This window comes from Drosophila busckii, chromosome 3L (genome assembly GCF_011750605.1).
Source record: "Drosophila busckii strain San Diego stock center, stock number 13000-0081.31 chromosome 3L, ASM1175060v1, whole genome shotgun sequence".
Lineage (NCBI taxonomy): Eukaryota > Metazoa > Arthropoda > Insecta > Diptera > Drosophilidae > Drosophila > Drosophila busckii.
Genome location: NC_046606.1, coordinates 19433789 through 19453054, shown reverse-complemented (window position 1 = coordinate 19453054; position 19266 = coordinate 19433789). Strand labels below are relative to the sequence as shown.

At 44.0% G+C, this 19266-nt stretch overlaps 4 protein-coding genes across 10 annotated transcripts in view; 2 read left to right on the top strand and 2 right to left on the bottom strand.

Moving 5' to 3' along the window:
- Window positions 1–653: 653 nt before the first annotated feature.
- Window positions 654–5429, bottom strand: LOC108600828 (small RNA degrading nuclease 5). 2 transcript variants are annotated; one of them, XM_017988622.1, is made up of 4 exons: window positions 5328–5419; window positions 5134–5269; window positions 2188–2944; window positions 654–2126 (listed from the first exon to the last, which is right to left on the bottom strand). In XM_017988622.1, the coding sequence occupies exons 2-4, from the start codon at window positions 5247–5249 to the stop codon at window positions 816–818; spliced, it is 2184 nt and encodes a 727-aa protein (XP_017844111.1). In that variant the 5' UTR covers window positions 5250–5269; window positions 5328–5419; the 3' UTR covers window positions 654–815. The 2 variants fall into 2 exon arrangements, with proteins under 2 accessions (XP_017844111.1, XP_017844110.1); XM_017988621.1 differs by having other exon boundaries at window positions 5134–5429.
- LOC108600830 (innexin inx4) lies at window positions 3616–5091 on the top strand. Its single transcript, XM_017988623.1, has 2 exons — window positions 3616–4279; window positions 4333–5091. The coding sequence occupies exons 1-2, from the start codon at window positions 3671–3673 to the stop codon at window positions 4858–4860; spliced, it is 1137 nt and encodes a 378-aa protein (XP_017844112.1). The 5' UTR covers window positions 3616–3670; the 3' UTR covers window positions 4861–5091.
- A 1178-nt stretch (window positions 5430–6607) lies between the features above and the next one.
- LOC108597975 (serine protease nudel) lies at window positions 6608–15954 on the top strand. The gene is made up of 13 exons (XM_017984591.1): window positions 6608–6710; window positions 6767–8422; window positions 8476–9557; window positions 10343–10813; window positions 10874–11207; window positions 11267–12515; window positions 12915–13084; window positions 13143–13256; window positions 13317–14109; window positions 14167–14358; window positions 14417–15178; window positions 15235–15342; window positions 15395–15954. The coding sequence occupies exons 1-13, from the start codon at window positions 6608–6610 to the stop codon at window positions 15942–15944; spliced, it is 7584 nt and encodes a 2527-aa protein (XP_017840080.1). The 3' UTR covers window positions 15945–15954.
- A 1943-nt stretch (window positions 15955–17897) lies between these two features.
- The window catches only part of LOC108599863 (calcium uniporter protein, mitochondrial), a 47528-nt gene continuing 46159 nt past the window's right edge, over window positions 17898–19266 (bottom strand). For 4 of the 6 annotated variants that reach the window (XM_017987010.1, XM_017987011.1, XM_017987009.2 and 1 more), the window contains 4 exons: window positions 19119–19224; window positions 18952–19053; window positions 18691–18894; window positions 17898–18616 (listed from right to left, as the gene is read on the bottom strand). In XM_017987010.1, coding sequence (XP_017842499.1) covers window positions 18365–18616; window positions 18691–18894; window positions 18952–19053; window positions 19119–19224 — 664 coding nt within the window. In that variant the 3' untranslated portion in view covers window positions 17898–18364. The remainder of the gene's footprint in view (window positions 18617–18690; window positions 18895–18951; window positions 19054–19118; window positions 19225–19266) is intronic. The other 2 variants (XM_017987014.2, XM_017987015.2) reach the window with 1 other exon arrangement.

The window sequence follows — 19266 nt, the reverse complement described above, 5'->3', positions numbered from 1 at the left end:
ATTCAATACTTTCGCTTTTCCACCCAACAAGCCAGAGACAGAGAGAGTTTGAGAGAGAGCGAGAGTGGCAGAGTACTAGAGTCTTAGAGAGAGAGAGAGAGAGCGCGTGGGCGCCGAAAATACATTCATAGGGCCATTCGGGCCCCGGGCCCTAGACAACTGAACGTTGCGTTGAGTGAGGTAGGAAATTTATTGCTGTTATCAGGCAAGACGGAGGGAAAGCAAAACAAACAGAAATTCGGGCAATGGGACTTACTGAAACTAGGTCAAATCCCAGCCACCGAACTATCATTTCGTAACACATTCCTCTCAAATTGCGTGCGTGTGAGTAAACATAATAGTAATTGATTATAAATTATGCATCCATTGATTTCCACAAATAATAAATAAACAGTAAACATGTGCTCCCAATCATTGCATTGCACTAAAATAATTAGTTGACTTTAGAGTATTAATTATACATAAGCATATGTACACATTATTATACATATGTGTTTTTTTTTATTGTTTTATGACTATTCACAGTGTACAATTTGCATTGTTTTCTGAAAAATTATTATTGTGTGCGAGACATCAGGGTGGGTTAACAGCAAATTTGAATTTGCTCGCGGCTCGCTCTGATGCGCTCCTACAAGAACTCTTACCAAAAGTTGTTTTTTTCCGTAGTCAGTACGCAAATTTATATGGTAGTATGAAAGGATTTCGTTATAAGATTTTGTTTAGTGGGGTTTTGATGCTAATGTGTTCTCTCGTCATGATCTAGACACACTCACATAAATATGTGGGCATATGAACATATGTTGCTTTCATGGGTTCTATGATTCGCCAAAGTTGATGGGTGCGACTGCGCTGATGCCATTCAGACGTTTAATCGCAATCTTCGCTACACCCTTTTGGCATTCGGCAGAGCCGCCCATGAGCACCAGAAAGAGTCCATTGTGTGCTACTGTGCTCCACATACGCTCAATGAATTTGTCCAGTTTGGCCGCAGAGCGCTCGGCGCTCTCAACCAAAAAGTCACGCTCCGGCACTATCAGATTCGCAATGGTGAGTGCATTTTCCATTGCTATCTCATTGACCTTGCGCACCGCCTCCTTCGAGCTGGACACCTCATGCACTTGGACTGCTTTGCTGCTGTCCTTAGGAGTCGCCTGCTCCGCTTTGCGTATAATCTCCTTAAGCCCTGGCTGCAGGTCGCCCACTGTGACAATGGCTGTGCGCTTGTCCCGCTTGGCCACGTGGGCGAATAGATTGTTGGCAATGCCGTCACCGGCACTGGCACGTATGACTTCGTGGATACGCTTGCGCTGGGTGAGAATTTCGTCGCCAAACTCAATGCTGTTGGCCAGCTTCATTTTAACTAGCTTGAGAGTGGCGCGCGAATCCTCAATGGAGTCGTGGCCGTCTTCATTCTCCTGGATACTCTCCTGCAGGAACATCTTGGCCAAATGCTTGAGCTTGCTCTTGCGCTTGCGTACACCTGAGATGTTGAAGCACACGCTAGTGTCTATTACATACGGATGCATCATTCGCATTGCATTCAGATCAGAATTAAGCGATTGACCCACTAGTATCGCATCTGGCGGCAGTAACGCAGACACCTCGCTCTGCACCTCCGACAGCTTTTTGGTAACCGATTCCATGAGGTCCGGCGTTATGCCGGAGTACTGGGTGAGGTAGTCAACAATTTCATTAACGGGACGCACCAGTGTCTCATAAACTGTCCTGTACTCCTCATCCACAATAGAGATGCGCGTCAGTTCATTTTCGCCAGAGACAGTGCGACACATTTCACAATCTACGCCGAACATAGGACTGCGGTTGGTGACTGGAGTGTAAGACTTTTTGGTGAACATATAGGTCTGGAACCGCGCATGTAGCTCGCCTTGCAACGGTATAGGATAGCCTTCATCCACCATTTGAAGCGCTGAGAGCAGCAGCTTTGTACGCGGAAACTTATCGTCCGGATGCAGATCAGTCGCTTCATCCTGCATGCTTGGCGCTTGCTTTTCAATGGGAAAAATTGTTTTTACAAAGAGCGTGGGATCCTTACTTAGCTCCACAGCAGATTCCAGTGAACCGTGCTCATTAATTAGCTTCTGCGCTTGGACATTTGTCAGCGGAATCTACAGAGTAAATTGTAAGTTTAATAAGAGTTTAACAATTGCTATATAATACTTGACTAGCCTGCGCGATTTCGTCTATGATCTTTCCCTCGTCCTGCGGCGGCAGCACTACTTCCAATTTCGTATCGAAAATTCTGTTTGTGGCCTCAAAGCGGCTTTCATTGGAGATATAGTGATAGAGCGACAAGCCCTCCAGTATGAGCACCACGCTGTGTGAGAGACTCAAGAATTTCTCAGCCGCGCACCAGCGATCGGGCACACAGGGGCTCTTTTTGCCAATGAGAGCCGACATTAGCAAGTGCTGTATGTCCGTAAGAAAGATAGGCGTACGCTCCTGTTGTGGTATCTCCAGCTGTGCACGCCTGCCCATCTCACGTAGATGCAGTGTAGGCACACTTTCCAGTTCGCGCTTTCGCCGGCGCAGCTCCAATGATAACGTCTTGTATTGGTCCTGAGTGAGTGTTGACGGTACATTATCGCCTCCGGCAGAGTTGTTGCGAATGCGTTTAATTTCGGGCTCATCAGAGTCGGCCTCATCAGCATTGCCATTAGCTGCAACGATTGCTTCGTTGCTGCTAGTACTGCTACTGTCCGGCATGATAGTGAGTCGATTGCGCGGCTTCCGTTTGCTACACACTGCAATAAAATCATCGTCCTCCTTATCCGCCGGCTCTACCTCGTGTATGCGTTCCGCTCGGTCCCTGTCGTTCATCTGTATTAGATTTGCTAGAGCAGCGAGTTTTTTCTTTTTCTTTTCGTTGCGCTCATGCTGCTTGGAGGACACTTGATTTTTCATTTTCGTACGCCTGTTGGTCAAACTAAACAACGCCAGGCATTAAAGATCATATAACTAATTGAAACTCTGTTGTTTAAGTCAATAATAAAGAATTCTGTTTACAACATATCCACACGTGTTTTGTTTTATGTATTGATGTAAAATTAATATCGATACATCGATATTTAGCAAAAAAAAAATTTAACTAACGATGTTAGGTAATTTGGTCACACTTAGACTTTTTGTTATGGTGGCCGCGAGATTTAAAAATTGTATTTTTATATTGTGTTTTGTATTGTTTATAAGACACAAACACTTTAAACAAAGATGATTTACTACATATCACATGGGAAGACAGAAAATCAATGCATTTTTTTTACCTCGCACACAATGCTGAGCCAAGGCATACACAATAACATTGTAGATAATACTCGCTAATTTCTTGCGTATTACATTACATTACATGTTGTGCGTATGGCAAGCTGTACACTGTAAAATAGGCTTAAATTTTATATTGAAGTATTTTTGGATATTGTTGCTTAATTATAGCACAATAAATACATTTTTAAACGTATGTTATGAACATATGGCCGTAAATGCATATATCGACCTGCCGCCATAATTGGAAAGCGACTACATAGAAACAAGTGTTATCGAATTCTGGGCATTTTTGCGCAAAATATATCGTATTTGACTTACCGTTAGAGTGCCGCGTGCTTTTTAGGAATTTGCAAAGTGGAATTGAAGTGTTTAATAAACGTTTATTAAAATGTTCCACAGCGTCAAGCCTCTGTCAAAATACTTGCTGCAAAAGTCGGTGCGAATATACGATGCCATATTTACTTTACACGCGAAATGTACTTGTGCATTGCTGCTTGTGTGTACGTTTCTGCTTTCTTCAAAACAATATTTTGGCGATCCGATTATATGCAAGTCGGACATGAAAACGGACTCTGATTTTGTTAACTCATACTGCTGGACACTGGGTACATATGTATTCCCAACCCAGCCGGAACTTAAAACTGAAAACTACAATGAAACAATGGAAAACATTCATGACACCAATGTGCAGTACAACATAGACTTAATCTATCCGAGAAGTTCAACGGAAAAACGTGTTTTCCTGCGCTATTATCAGTGGGTTGTTATAGTCCTCTTGCTGCAGTCGTTTGTTTTCTACTTGCCAGCATTTCTATGGAAGATCTGGGAGGGTGGACGGCTCAAAAGCCTGTGCTCCAACTTAAATGAATCGATGACTTCAGGAAGCTCTGCAAATATTAAAAAGCTGGCAAACTATTTTGCTATGGACTATAAGGAAACCCATCTGCGCTATTTTCTATCCTATATATTTTGCGAGGTGTTGAACTTTGTCATCAGCGTAAGTTTACAATTTAGATGCTTTTTTGTGATTATTAATAATCTGCACTTTAGATTGCCAACATGCTCCTGTTGAATGTGTTTTTGGATGGCTTTTGGTCGCACTATGTGAAAGTGCTGGGATCTGTGCACCTTTACAACTGGAACACCTGGGACCGCGTGACCAGCAACATATTCCCTAAAATTGCCAAGTGCGAGATTGTCAAATTCGGCTTCAGCGGCTCAATGGAAAGTTACGACTGTCTCTGCCTGCTGCCGCTTAACATACTAAATGAGAAAATCTTTGCGGTTCTATGGGTATGGTTTATATTAATGGCTGTGCTTGCTGGCGCCAAGCTTCTTTATCGTCTTGTGACCACCTTCAACCGTGATGTGCGTCTAATGCTGCTGCGCAGCCAGGCACGCTTCATACCCAAGACATCGATGCTTTTAGCGCTGCGCGGCTTTAGCTGCGGCGACTGGTTCCTGCTGACGCGCGTCAGCAACAACATGAGTGTCGAGCAATTCCGTCAACTGCTGGAGCTGCTGCTTGAGCAGAAGCGCATAACTTCCAAGAACAATTCAAGCCTAGATGGCGCCTAAAATTTGACTCCTAAGCTCTGCTTATCTATTGAAAAACATACAATTATTGATCAATTATCACACATGTCACACATTGACCATCACTAGAATGTAGGCCTTTTCTTTATAAAAACTGAATCTGAAATCATTTGATTACCCTTGCCTTACTCTAGCCTTAAACCTAAAGTAAGTTAACTGAATATGAAAACTGAAGTGAATAAAGTGTCTTTCTGTTTATGGATGTACGTACATAACCATGTACTTATGTACTATCCTTATAATAATCGAGCTTACCATTCATTTTGACCCGGCTGTGCATAAAGAATTGTTCCGCACATCTTGCTCACCCGTTGTGGAAGGTGAACTAAACGCAGTAGTTGAAAAAGTAAACACTTTACTGAATTTTGCATCAACGTTTTGTGAATGATTTCTGTGTGTGCGGTTTCGTTGGTCCATAAAAAACAATAACGGCGCGCAGTACTACTTACAATGAATCTGAGGGTAAAATTTTGATAAAACTTTTGACTATTTCCTCGGAAGTTTTCATGGAGGTATTTTTTTTTTTTGTTGATTAACTAGTGTATTTGTAGCGTGTTTTGTTTTTTGTAGGTCTTTTACTAAAAAAAAAAATATTTTTGTTGCACGTTTTTTGGGTGTATAGAATTTGTCAAATGATTTTAAAACTAAACTAAAAAATTATTTACATCATCTAGTCAAGGCTTGCTGTACTCTCCCCCAACCCTGTGCAATGCCACGCTCCGGTACCGTCGTCTCTTTAGCTAAAGACAATTTGGTCTGCAATTGGTGGGTGGTGTTGGTTCGTTGCTCTGCAATTCCCTTCAACTTGCACTCTTGCGTGGTCACTTATGCTGCGTCTGCAGTTTGCTTGGCATTTTCATTAACCAAAAAATTGTAAAGTTCAAAACACAGCACAAAATGTAGTTCATAATTGGGTCGACGTCGTCGTCGACGACTTCGATCACCGTCTGATCCACTTTCCAAAAGCTTCATAAGCGCGCCCACAGACAGCGTTGGCTTCAGTTGCTGTGTGTCGTTGCCCGTGGAACGTGCGGAAGTTGTTTGAAATTTGTTGTACATATATACGGATCGCCTCTCTTGATATCGGGTTCCCGTGCAGCCCATTGGATTACAATTGTTTGATTGGTTTTTGTTTTAATTTTTTTTAAACTGAATTTCTGTAATTCGAAGCTCCTTTTCGGAGACAAGTGTTTGAAAGTGTTTTAACAATTATTGCTGAATAATATGAAAATAGTTCAAATAAAATAAAAAAAATAAAATCAATTTTACGGCGAGCTCAAAACTAAAATGAAATTGAGCTTAGATGGTATGTGCGAATAGTATAAAATATGTTGGTTAATGCCAATGAACAAAAAAAAACCGCAAGTGCTTAGCGGAATTTTTTTTTAAGTATGCTTAAATTTTAAAATACTGTGTATCAGCATTTATAAATATTGCGAAACTGAACTGTTATATGCTGACTAAAAAAATGATAAGCCGAAAATGGGTTTTTTTCTTTGATTGTATAAAAAACGACTTAATTATGTTAAAGTTAATAACGTGTAAACATAAATTTTTGCTAAGCTAAACTAAATGAACGCCTACGAAAGACTTTTAATAAGAAAGTATTGTTGAATTTCTTGTACACTTGTCAGGAAATTAAATAATTATTTTACGAGTATTGGTTTTGATTTACTTAGAGTTGGAGGCGAAGCGCTCTGTACGTGCTCCTCGTCGTTGCAGCCTGTCCATGCCTCGCCTGCCTTGCACCCGCCTCCTGGCGATATCCATACTGGTGCTCGTCATCTTGTTCATGTCGTTGATCTATCATGGCATCGTACTAGAACGCATGGGTATGTATCCCTTATTTAAACCTAGCAATGCGTGCCTGTTAAAGGACTTTTCGTAGATCGACTGCATCAGAAAATGGCGCTAAACGAGAAACACGCACTAAAGCTGCAGCCCAGCGAAGATGAGGCCATATTTATAGGTCCTCAACCGCAACCCTTTCATATACCGATGATGTCAAGGAACAATCCTAACACGCTGACCAAGAGTGAGGAGCAGGCGTTGCGTCTTAAGCATTTCCGTTTCAAGTTTCGCCTAAAGAAGAAACATCGTCGACGCCGCAGCCTGCTGGATATTGATCTGATTGATCCACTGCGACTGGAGGCCAACATGCAGCGTCTGTATACGAAGCTGCGCAGCAAGCGTGCCAAGGAAGCGCTCAGCCGGCTGGAGCAACAATATATGCATTGCAAGAAACAGACGCCGGAGGATTGCTTGAGTGCCTTTATGCGCATGTACGATATGGCCAAAGAGATCACCGAAAAAATGGACAAAATGAAGGCCATCATAAAGGATCAGATCGACTCTAGCAGCAACGAGTCCAAAGAGTTCCAGGCATTCACAGCGGACAAAAAAACTCGCGCAACAGTTGAGCAGCAGGCCGAGGTGACAACGCCTATGACAAATAGCACTGAAGAGACAACCACAAAGCCCATGCGCATCAAGATAAAGCCGGCAAAAATAAGCTGGATTATCGATGGTCACGGTCAGGATGAGCAGGAGGCTTACGTAGAGAACACTCCCAAATCTGTGATTAGCACGCCACCGATGAATGCAACTACCATGGCGGCCATCACCACAAGTCTAGAAACAACAACGACAGCAACAGCAGCAGCTGAGATTTATACGACGAGCAGCAGCATTGCCACTGTTACCAACGGCATGAAGGCTTCGAGTAGCTTGACCACAGATAGTCCTGCAGCGGAGGACGAGGAGGAAATTACGGATCCTGTCACATGGATTTTGGATCGTTTCGATAAGCCCAAAGAAATTCTACAAACCACCGAAAAGCCCCAACATACAACCACTATAAATATTGAGAGCAGTGCGAGTGAAACCACTCATGCCTCTGGGGACTTTGAACTTTTTTCGCTAATGACAGAGGAGCAGCCACTCCCCACTACAACTATCCCACAGCCTGATATGCCACGAAAACTGCAAGTGGACTGGATACTCGATGTTGAGGAGCAACCGGTGGCACCCATTGTGCACCCACCCATCAACACATCCAGCCCGAATACCACAGCCAGTCCGTATAGCACAACTATTTCGATGGATAGACTGAACCACACTGCCTTCCCCACCAAACCCAAACCCATGAAGATCAGCTGGATCATTGATGGCGATGCCAGCGAAGAGCTGACCACCGCTCAAAGTAAAATCGATAACAATGCGACCACAACAGAGGCCGCCAGGGCTGCGCATCCACTGGACGATCCCAGCAGCTTGGAAAACATGCTGGGCAGCTTTGAACGGCATGAGCTGCAAAAGCCACTTATCAAGTTGATCCCCGACAAAGAGAATACCACGCAAGAGTGGATCACCACCTCGTCCACCACCAACCAACCAAGTGTCTATGATCGTCAGTTCTGGGTGGAAGAGTTTGAGAAGCAGGCACAGGACGAGCTCATCGACACATTTGGCACGCAGTTGGATGCCGAAAGTCTCCAGCAAATGGGACCCAAGCTCAATCCGGCAACAAGCAAAACGCTCAATGGTAAGTAGTTCGATCCATGACAAGCTTCTTTATTTACTTTTGCCTTCGCTTAGCTGCCGATGCGCAGCTGGTGACCCTCTGTGCGCACTTGGCCCAGAAGATGCGTCAACGCGCTGCTTTGGAGCCCACGGGCGCAGCAACAGAAACGTTCACTGTCTCGCCCGGTGTGCAGTTCACCAGTCGAGGACCAGGTGGCTTTCCAGTCTCTGGCGAGACTATGAAGGCTTCCGCTCAGTTCATGTTTAATCCAAACTTTGGCATGCCCAGCATACCCGTCTGTTTCTACATGACGCCCGCCAATTTCCGCATGCCAATGTGGTCGCCCACGCCCAATTTTATGGGCATGCAGGGCGCTCACTTTGCCGGACCCTCCAACGCTGGAGTTGGTGGTGGCGGAGGCATCTTCTTCGTGCCGCAACAATTTGGTCCTTCTGGCAACTTCTTTGGCGGCAGCGCCGGCACTGCAGGCGCTGCCCAAGGCCAGTTGCCAAACATCTTTTCCAAGAACGCCTCGCCGCAGAAGCAAGCTAACGGACAGCAGGTCTATTGCACCTATATGCAAAACCAGGCACAGCAGGCAGCTCAATCGCAGTCGCAATCCATGTCTGGCAATTTATCGCCTGGACAGAGCCAAAGCGGCTTCTCCAATGCTAACTTTAAGATGCGTCATGCCAATCAGACCAACGTCCCTCTCCAGAGCCAAGTTATCTACGCCTCCTATGTGGACATGCCACCACAGCAGCCGCTGGAGCGGCACAAGTGCCCTGAGCCGGATCAGTTGGCCTGCTTTGGCCAGCAGGAATGCATTCCTTCGTCGCGTTGGTGCGACAATGTGGTCGATTGTTCTGATGGCAGCGACGAATCGGCCTGCACCTGCGCCGACCGCCTCGACGAGGAGCGTCTCTGTGATGGTTATGCGGATTGCCCGATGGGTGAGGATGAGCTGGGCTGCTTTGGCTGCGAGCCACTGGCCCACTCCTGCTACGAAAACGCGGAGCAGTTTGCACGATACAATCGCTCCACCCTGTCCATGTGTTACAGTCACCTCGAGCGCTGCGACGGATTCTTCAACTGCTTGAACGGACGCGACGAACTGCAGTGCAACATGCTCGTCACAGATGTTACTCATCACATGGTAAGTACTCTCAAAATTATTGTTAGCTATGAACAAAAAAATGTGTTTTGTACTGAATTAATCAATTGGGGTTACGATAATAATAAGCTTTTTTTATTTATTTTTTTTTTTTTTAAATTAAATCATTTATTATGTCCGGATCCATTCAGTCTTTTGAATATGACCGGTACTCTGTATGGGAAGATATATATAGCACGTTTGAGCCTAGATGGCTAACAAATATTGGTTTGTGTATTTATGTAATCTTTCTAATGGATGGATTATTTTCAGTCTATTTATATTGTCAATAACTTATTCTTAACTAAGGTTAATCGTTGCGTTTTCTTACAGATCCTTACAGTGCTTTATTTGTCCACGTAAATCATTTCCATACACAAATGTAAAAGACAAATATTCAACAAAAATCTTATTCTGTATAAATACAAACCATTAAATTCTAATCTACTATAGTACAAATGTAAGAACATTTATTAACAAATTCAAAGATTGGATTACCATTATGGCATTAACGAATCGCTATATAAAAGAAAATGAATTTTAAATTTAAAGAAATACCAGAAAGAGAAAAGATTCTCGGCAATTCTAACTAAAAAAGAACCCGATTTAAAATGTTAGCCAATTTTCCAAAAAAGTTAAACTTTGACCGTAAATGCATCTAGTAAAATAGGCTATCGATACAAAGTGGTTGGACATCAATCGACACTTTTATGTTCAAAAGCTGAATTAATATTTGATGTGATGATTGGAAACGTGTGATTAATTAATATTTTACCATTCCACTCAAGTTTCAGGCTGCCACGGCTGCGGAAGGGTACCTCTATCATAATCATCGTGGGGATTGGTATCCGGTTTGCAACAACGGTGATAAATGGGCAGCGGCTGCCTGCGAGCTGAATAATGTCGATCTATTGGAGAATGTGACCTTTAAGGCGCTGTCTGTGCCGGGACCGTTCATCGAGCCCTCGCTGCATGCCGGCATACACTTTGCTCAGGCATGTAACGGGCGTAGCAATGAAGACACGCTAGTGGACCATGTGGCCTACGTAAAGTGCCCTGCACCGCAGTGCGGATTGCCCAGCAAGCCGCTGCCCAGCATGCAGCTGAAGCGCGCAAAACGCGCTGTGGCTGAGTCGGAAACAAAGAAGGGACGAATCGTTGGAGGTGCTTATACTGAAGCACTGCAGTGGCCATTTGTGGTAGCCATCTATCGGGACGGCAAGTTCCATTGTGGCGGCACCGTTTACTCGGAGCGTTGGGTGAGTTCCATCAGCTACGACCGAGAACTTTCATTTAATATTGAGCTTGTTGACTTTCAGATTATTAGCGCGGCGCACTGCGTTATTAACCACAACAAGTATTACTATGAAGTGCGTGCTGGTTTGCTGCGTCGGAAGAGTTACTCGCCTGCTACGCAGATTCAAACGGTTACCCATGTGGTTGTACACATGGGCTACGAGCGTCGCACCATGCGCAATGATCTGTCGCTGCTCCGAGTGGCGGCCCCACTGCAGTTCAACCGCTGGGTGCAGCCCATATGCATGCCGGACAAGGGGCGCACCACGTTTGGCGACGATTGGATCTGGGGTCCGGAGGAGCACACGCTCTGCACTGTCGTCGGTTGGGGTGCCATACGAGAAAAGGGTCCAAGCAGTGAGTTTCTTGTCAAACTTAATTATAAGCAAATCCTTTGATTGTCTCTCTCTCTGCAGGCGATCCGTTGCGACAGGTAATTCTGCCCATAAGAAAAGACTGCACTGATGCAGAGGATAGAGCCGCAGAGGACATCTGTGCCGGCGATCCGCATGGCGGTCGTGATGCTTGCCAGGGTGACTCGGGTGGTCCGCTGTTCTGCCGCAGCGTCAACCACACTGATCAGTGGTATCTCGCTGGCGTCGTTAGTCATGGCAATGGCTGTGCTCGTCCCAAGGAGTTTGGCGTCTACACACGCGTGGCGCTCTATCTGGACTGGCTGGAGCTGGCAGTCGCGCCACATCCATTACCAGCAGTGCAGCCGCTGCAACTATGTCCCGGATTCACTTGCGTCTGGGGCGGCAAGCGTTGCATTGCTCAACGGAGGCGCTGCGATCGAATTGTCGACTGCCTGGGCGGCGAGGATGAAGTGGGCTGCACCTATAATTTTATTCCTGACATGGTTGGAAGTTCCAAGCAGAACCAAACCGCTACCACAGAGAGTGATTATCATCCGCTGCCAAAGCAGTCTAAAGTCGCAGACCAAACGCATCATGCACACGAGTTGGAGCCAATGCTAGCGCAAAGTAATCAAAGCCAGGATGTGGCCATTGAAGATGACGACCTGCTGGCGGAAATTACAACTACAACTGAATCAGTCAGTACTACAACACAGTTGTCCAACGAATCCACCCTGCCAGCTGAAACTTCCACAACTATCCTGGAGAACAGTACACAATCTGCAGAGCCTGAGTTTAGCACAACAAGCCATCCACCCTCTGAGCAAACAACAATGACGGCTACAGTTGCAACCACTTTGCCTACAACCACTTGGCCCACATCCACAGAGGATTTGACAAAATTGACGGATCTTATAACGCAATTGATGCACGAGAGCACTACAATATCATTGCCAACGACTATGTCTGCTGTTGTCTCAACAGATGCACCCAATGGGCTCACAACAGCAATTACAACAACAATAAACAGAACCACACATGCTTCAACGACAGACTCACCAACAACAACAAAAGCTGAGACCACAACCACCATGGCTTCTACTTCTATTGAAACCACCAATAATGCTGCGACAATGTCAAGCTTGCATACTACGGAATCCACTTTTTCATCAGCTCCTATTCGCGACAACATCAGCACCCACAACCCACCGACAACAACAACAGCAGCAACTGTAACAGTAACCACAACAACAATGGGCAACATTACGCGTACACAGACACATCTGCCCAACAAGTTCGTCTGCCAAAAGTAAGTTTATCATTAAGCAAATTCAAACAAGTGGGAGCAAGTATTGAAGTCAAGATGCAAAACCAGCTTATGGTCGCTATTCAGGCATAAATAAATTAAAATAAACATTTTTGCTTGAAAGGTACGGCAGCAATTTTTTTTTTGGGAAATATTACTGCCAAAATCAGTCAAAACATTTTCAAAATAAAATATATTTTATCATTAACTAACTACCTATAAAACATTTAAAAATTCTATAATTTAATACATTTTTGTTTGTTTTTTATGTATTGTAAATACTAAATCCAACAAAGATTAGAAGTCACAACGTCTATGTTGGACATTCATAAAGATAAATTAATTGAATTTACTATGGAGTGATAGTCACTAATTGAGGATTTTAATTGTTTTGCCGCATAGAATGCCACAGATTGTGGACTTGGCTCATCGCTGCGACCGCAAGGTGGACTGCGAGGATGGAACTGACGAGGTGGACTGTACTTGCCGCGATTACCTCAAGGGCAATCTAGGCATACTCGTCTGCGATGGCAAAGCTGATTGTGAGGATCTGAGTGATGAACAGAGCTGCGGTAAGCAAAACGGATGAGCACATTGTAAAAGAGAAAAATAATTATTTCAAATATGTAGGCAGCTGCAAGGAGAACGAGTTCCACTGTGTGCTCTCCAAGGACTGCGTGCCGCTGGCCAAACGCTGCGACAATGTGGCAGACTGTCGCTTCAAGGAGGATGAAAAGGATTGCTGTAAGTTGGGTGAACTCAACTTCGATAACGAAGTCCACAACTTATCTTATTTTCACGCAGTTGCGCTGACCAATGGCCATGACGTACACTTCGATGCACACCAGCAGCCAAAGTTCAGCAGCGTAGGTATCTTCTCGAAAAATGCGCATGGCGTGTGGCGGGTGGTGTGCGCCCATGAGACGGGCTACCATGAGCATCAGGCCAACACGGCGGATGCAGTATGCGCTTTGATGGGCTTCAAGGGTGCGCATTATTTCAACAGCACCCAATTTGTTAGCCAGACGGTAATGCACGCCATTACACCGGAGCTGACGAAGAAGAGCCACGTGGACGCCCAGCTGCGTGCAATGATGAGCGACAATGCGCAGTTCACCAGCTCAGAGATGCTGCCCCGCGTACATGGACATCAAGCGCTTGACTCGCTGCAAAAGGCGCGTGTGCAGACCAGCAAATGCTTGGGCATATATGTGGAATGCAATCCACGCTCGAATGCCACCAAGCCCATGAAGACGTTCAGCGCTGGCCAGGCGGTGAAACAGCGACCGGCGCAAGGGGTGCCCGTCCTGGTGCCCACCATTGAGACGCACAAGCGGCCACATGTGCACTTCAAGCCACAGCCACAGCCAGTGCAGCTGGTGAACAAAAAGGATGAGGTGCTGGACCGCATCGATGTGCTAATCAAGAACAAGCTGAACAAGACGCTGCTGGTGCAGGAGGAACTGCACGAGGCTGTGGAGGAGCTGCACTGGCCCTGGCTGGCGGATGTGTATGCCAATGGCGAGCTGTGGTGCATAGGCGTGCTGCTGGACAAGCACTGGCTGCTGGTGCATGAGAGTTGCCTCACAGGCATCAGGTTAGCTCACTCATTTCACTTGAAGCCCAGCTAGGCTAACATATTGATCCTCTGCAGCTTTCAGACGGACTACATAAGCGCGTTGTTGGGCGGCGGCAAGACGAAGCGTTCCCTGCATCGCAGCACCCACGAGCAGATCCGTCGCATCGACTGCTATGAGGCGGTGCCCAAGTCGGACGTGCTCTTGTATCATCTGGAGCAGCCGGCCAGGTTTACGCATTACGTGCTGCCCACCTTCTTGCCAGATGTGTAAGTAAAATCAAGTGGTGATTTGAGCTGCAATTCTAAAGATCTTTCCATTGAGCAGCTCTGCTCAGAAGCCCAGCGATGCCCACGAATGCATGAGCGTGTTGCACGATGATCTCACTGGACGCGTCAAAACTGTGGCCATCGCACAGCTTGGCAACGTTACCAGCTGTAGTTCCTGCTTGCAGTTGCAGGAGCTTAAGCCCTCGGCTAATCTCATGCGCACGCTCAATGTAAGCGCAGAGGACTTGGCTTCCATATCGGAGGAAGTGGAACTGTCCAGCGAGATGACAGCGAAGCATATGCCAACGCTTACACAGTTCACCAGCTGCACGCAGTTTGGTCACAGGAACCTAACCTATTCTCGCGACAATCCCAGCGATCAGGGTGTGCTGGTGTGTCGCCACGCCCACTCGGGCTGGTATCCTGCCGCACTCTTTACGTATAACAACACCAACTGCCAGAGCTTCAAGACTCCGTTTGCCATAAGTACGCTGGAGCAGGCCTTCAAGCCACTCCAGGAGATCATGGATCAAGCGCAATGCCGCAATGTGCAAGCGACGCCTCAGTGCGAGACCCATCGCTGTGCCTTGGGTGCCTGCCTGCCCTCGAACGCCTTGTGCGATGGTCACAGCGATTGTCACGATGGCAGCGATGAAGAGGAGTTCAAGTGTCGTGAGCTAACCAAGAAGTGTGGTCCAGGTGAAATGAAGTGCCGCACCAGCGGCAAATGCGTGCCCAAGTCCAAGTTCTGTGATCATGTGCCCGACTGCGAAGATATGACCGATGAGCCTACCTTATGCAGCTGCTTTACATATCTACAGTAAGACTTGCCTATGAACTAACTGCTAACCTAACTAAACATTTGCTTTCCAATAGGGCCACGGATCCTGGCAAGATATGCGATGGCAAACGCAACTGCTGGGATAAGAGCGATGAGAGCTCTGTGCTCTGCAACTGCACAGCGGATCACTTCCAATGCAGCTCGTAGGTGCATAAGTGATTTATGTTATCGCACTTGTTAAATTATTATTTACAGCTCACCTGAGGATTGTATACCCCGCGACTTTGTGTGCGACAAGCAGCCGGATTGCCCCAACGGCGAGGATGAACGCTTCTGCTTTGGCATTGAGCAGCCACTGCAGGATCAGAGCTCGGACTTTGCCAACAATATGCAGCAGCAGCAGCAGTCCTATGGCCAGGTGATTGAACAAACCTATGGCGTCTGGCACACGAAATGCTTCCCCAAGAGCACGCCGCCTAGCAACGACGAGGTGCGTCAGATATGCCGTCAACTAGGCTATAGTCCGGATCGTCAGCCAAGCTACAGGCTCATAGACGATGCGTCAAACGAAGCAGTGCACACCTATGAGTGGGCGGATATGCGTGGCCGCAGTTTCGGTAACTCCACCGCGGTAGGTAAATATCGCGAGTCCACTAAGGCGGTCATCATCAGCAAGTTCTCGCCGCTGCAGCTGAACGAGCGGCTGACGCTGTTTCTCAAGCCCAGCAGACCTATTGCGGAGCTGGTCAAATGGAACGCTACGGACTCTAGTCGTTGCTATAGACTGGAAATACACTGCGCTTAGTCAGATATTCAACGTGTTTGGTTTGTTTTGTACGTTTTAGTAACAAATAAAAACGCAATGCTTTGTCAATATTATTTAATTTGTAACCTTTTTTTTTAATATTTTTAATCAGTTATTTATGTGGAATGAGTTGTGTTTTCTAATCATTCTTTTTTGTTTTTTGGTTTTTGTCCTTCAAGCTGGGTCACTGAAATTTTATGTTTAACAAACAAATTTTGTTTGGCTTTATAAATGTAAAAAATCGCATGTTTTTGGTTTCGGTTTTGTTACTTTGCTTAGTAAAAATTTAAACAATTTAATATGCAAAGCACTTATGTCAATCAATACATATATTTATATTTAAATAGTTTTTGTTTTTAGTATAAATTCGTTAAAAAGATTCAAGATTGGTTTTTGGTACAGAAAAAAAGGTACTTGATAATTATGAATGTAAGTAGGTAGTAAGTAGTATATGGGTTAACAATAGTTAGGGTTAGAAAATACAAATACTTTAACGAGCGTTTTTAGAATAGGCATAGGGGGCTTAACATTTTAAATCCTTTAAAGAAGGCTGGGCGTAATAAATAGTTTCTCATATATTTTTATAAGTCTTTGGCGCTGATTATAACAATAATTGGGAGTAATCTCAATAGCTTAATTTCCGAAAGTAAGAAACTTAATAGATTTTTAGAAAATTTTAGCTAAATTGGTTACTTTTTAAGTTAGTTGAGTTTGATTTTTAAGTAAAGTGTTTTTCTTTTTTTGTGCTTAAACAAATTTTACTTTATAATTTCAAATCGAATCACAAATGTTTTCAAAATATTCTGTTTTACTTCTGTTAGTGTTGCTCACTTAGACTAATACATGAATTTGTTAGTTGGATTTGTGTCTAGTTTAGTTAGTGTATTTAAAATGTGCGTTTAAGCGTTTCGATTAACTATTACGTAGCGTTTGTTGCTAATTGGTTACACGGTTCGATAGATACAGGCATAGAGTTATAAACACAACCATTTCGGCGATTCTAGAGTTAGAGCTTATAGTCTGAAATTGTGTTCGAGGAAAGCTGGAAACGATAAAATAGATAGATCGCTTACACTAAACTAATTTTAGCTTAAGCTTGAGTTGCTTTGCCTAGTCGCCTTGATTGCAAAACAATTGCGTAATCTTAAATATCATTTTACGTTGTCATGAAACACAGCAGTTTATTTATTTACATATACATATATAGTATAAATACCTAACAAATCAAACACTTGTCGTCACTAACTTTATGGCGTTACTCTGGATTTTTAATTAGGAATTGATAAACTTTACTAGCTACATGTATTCATGTTTATGTTATGTATGTATGTATGTAGGTATGTGTGTGCTCATTATGTGTGCCTAATCTTGTTAAAATCTTAATGAAATAGTTGGTGCGTTTTTATATACAATTTGTTGTTCTAGTTGTTAATTATAATAGTTTAGTATATTACTATATGCTTAGTAAGTATGTTTATTAAAGCTTAGGAAGTTAGTAGATTTCACTGCATATTTCCATGGTTGTCACTCTCTGATGAGATCATTCAGAATTCAATTATGTATATAATATATATTATAGGTGGTTAAGTATGCATCGGTCTCAATTCATTGAAAATACAATTTCATTGTGCATTAAATGCAATTTATAAACTTTGTTTTTAATACTTGTAGCGCAAGAATGTATCGAAATGTTCTGAATCCCTTTTTCCAACTTCTGAGATTGGTTCAGATAAAAGCTTTCAACCAAAAGATATACCAAGGATCATAGAAAATCCAGTGCATGTGCTCAACAATGATTGATAAATAATGATCCTTAGATTCTGGAACATTTCTTGGAATAACTGAGCAACTGAGCAGTAACAGATACCAAAATGCTTAATTGTAAATGAAAACAAAAAAAATCTCCAGAAATATAATTCAATAAATAAGTAGGTAATATATTTTACTAGAGTTTGCAAACGCACAAAAAATACATATGTATAATTAAAAACAAAAATAAATAACTAAATAATATTAAGCAGAAAGTATATGTCAGCTAGTAAACTGCAACTACTGTTGTTGCTTGTGCGCCATGTTGTGCTCGTCCATAACTTGGCTTACGCTAATTAAATATAAACATAAACTAACTAAACATTCAGTTAACAGAAAATGAGAACTACGTAAAATAAACAAATAAGTAAAAGTAAAATACATTCATTGCTCTCCAAACCAGATATATACGCTACTACATGACATTCTATATACGATTTGATCTATTCAGTGACTATAATTTCATTCCGAGCTCCGATTTCTTTACTCTGTGCAATTCTTTTATGCTAAATGACTTGAGTTGATTGATACAGCCAGTGAGGGCTTAAACATAAACTTGTCTTTGAATTACAAAATCTGTTGCTCCCTCCCCATTGTAGGCGTGGCGGTAATTAAGTACTTTTCTGTTGAGCCACTGTGGATCCGTTGCTCTCGTCTGTTGGGGGCGTGTCTATTTGGGCGCGCACCAAGTGGGCTGGCAGTTGCATATTGATTGGATCATTGATGCGTCTTAGATTATATTCCAACTCCGCTGAGCGGCGTTTTAGTCGATTATAGTGCTCCACATCGAACTGGGCCTTCTTGGCGTTCTTATAGAGGGACAGCGAGTACTCGCGATTGTGCACATTCTCCAAGATATATTCCTAAGGGGAGTCGTTTAAATTCACACATTAAACTCAGCCTGGCAACAAATAACATTCTCATGAGTCAAACTTACACGCTTCGTAACACAATAGTAGGCGTACATGGCCATGGTGGTGCCGTATGTGACAAAGTAGGTCACTGGCTCCATAATATCCCAGGAGTATTCCCACCAGGTCAGGCGCGCCAATATGCCGAACTGCACGGACATGAGGCCCAGACCCACCCAGGTCATAATATTGGTGCGACGTTCTGCCTTCCGACTCAGCTCCAATTTTTTCTAAGGCAAACAAACCAAATTGAAAATAAAGCTAAGCGGCGCAGTCTAACAACAAACCTCTTCGAGTGGCTCCAGTTCATAGCGTAGGCTTTCCAGTTCCTTTGTCAATTGATTACTCTTTTCTAGTTGATATTCGCTTACATTGAAGGCTTCATAGAGCTGGCGGCAAAAGTAATTAATGATAAACAAATGCAGGGACACAATGAAAGATATTTGAAGCTTACCTGTGCCACAATTTTACGCACATCGCCCATCTTGTCTATAGTTTCTATTGTGATCTTCTCGCGCTTGGGCGGCTTCACTTCTAAGCAGCGATTATTTATTTGTATGCTGTGGATTATTCAACTTGCTTCAAAGTGCTTCATTTAAATA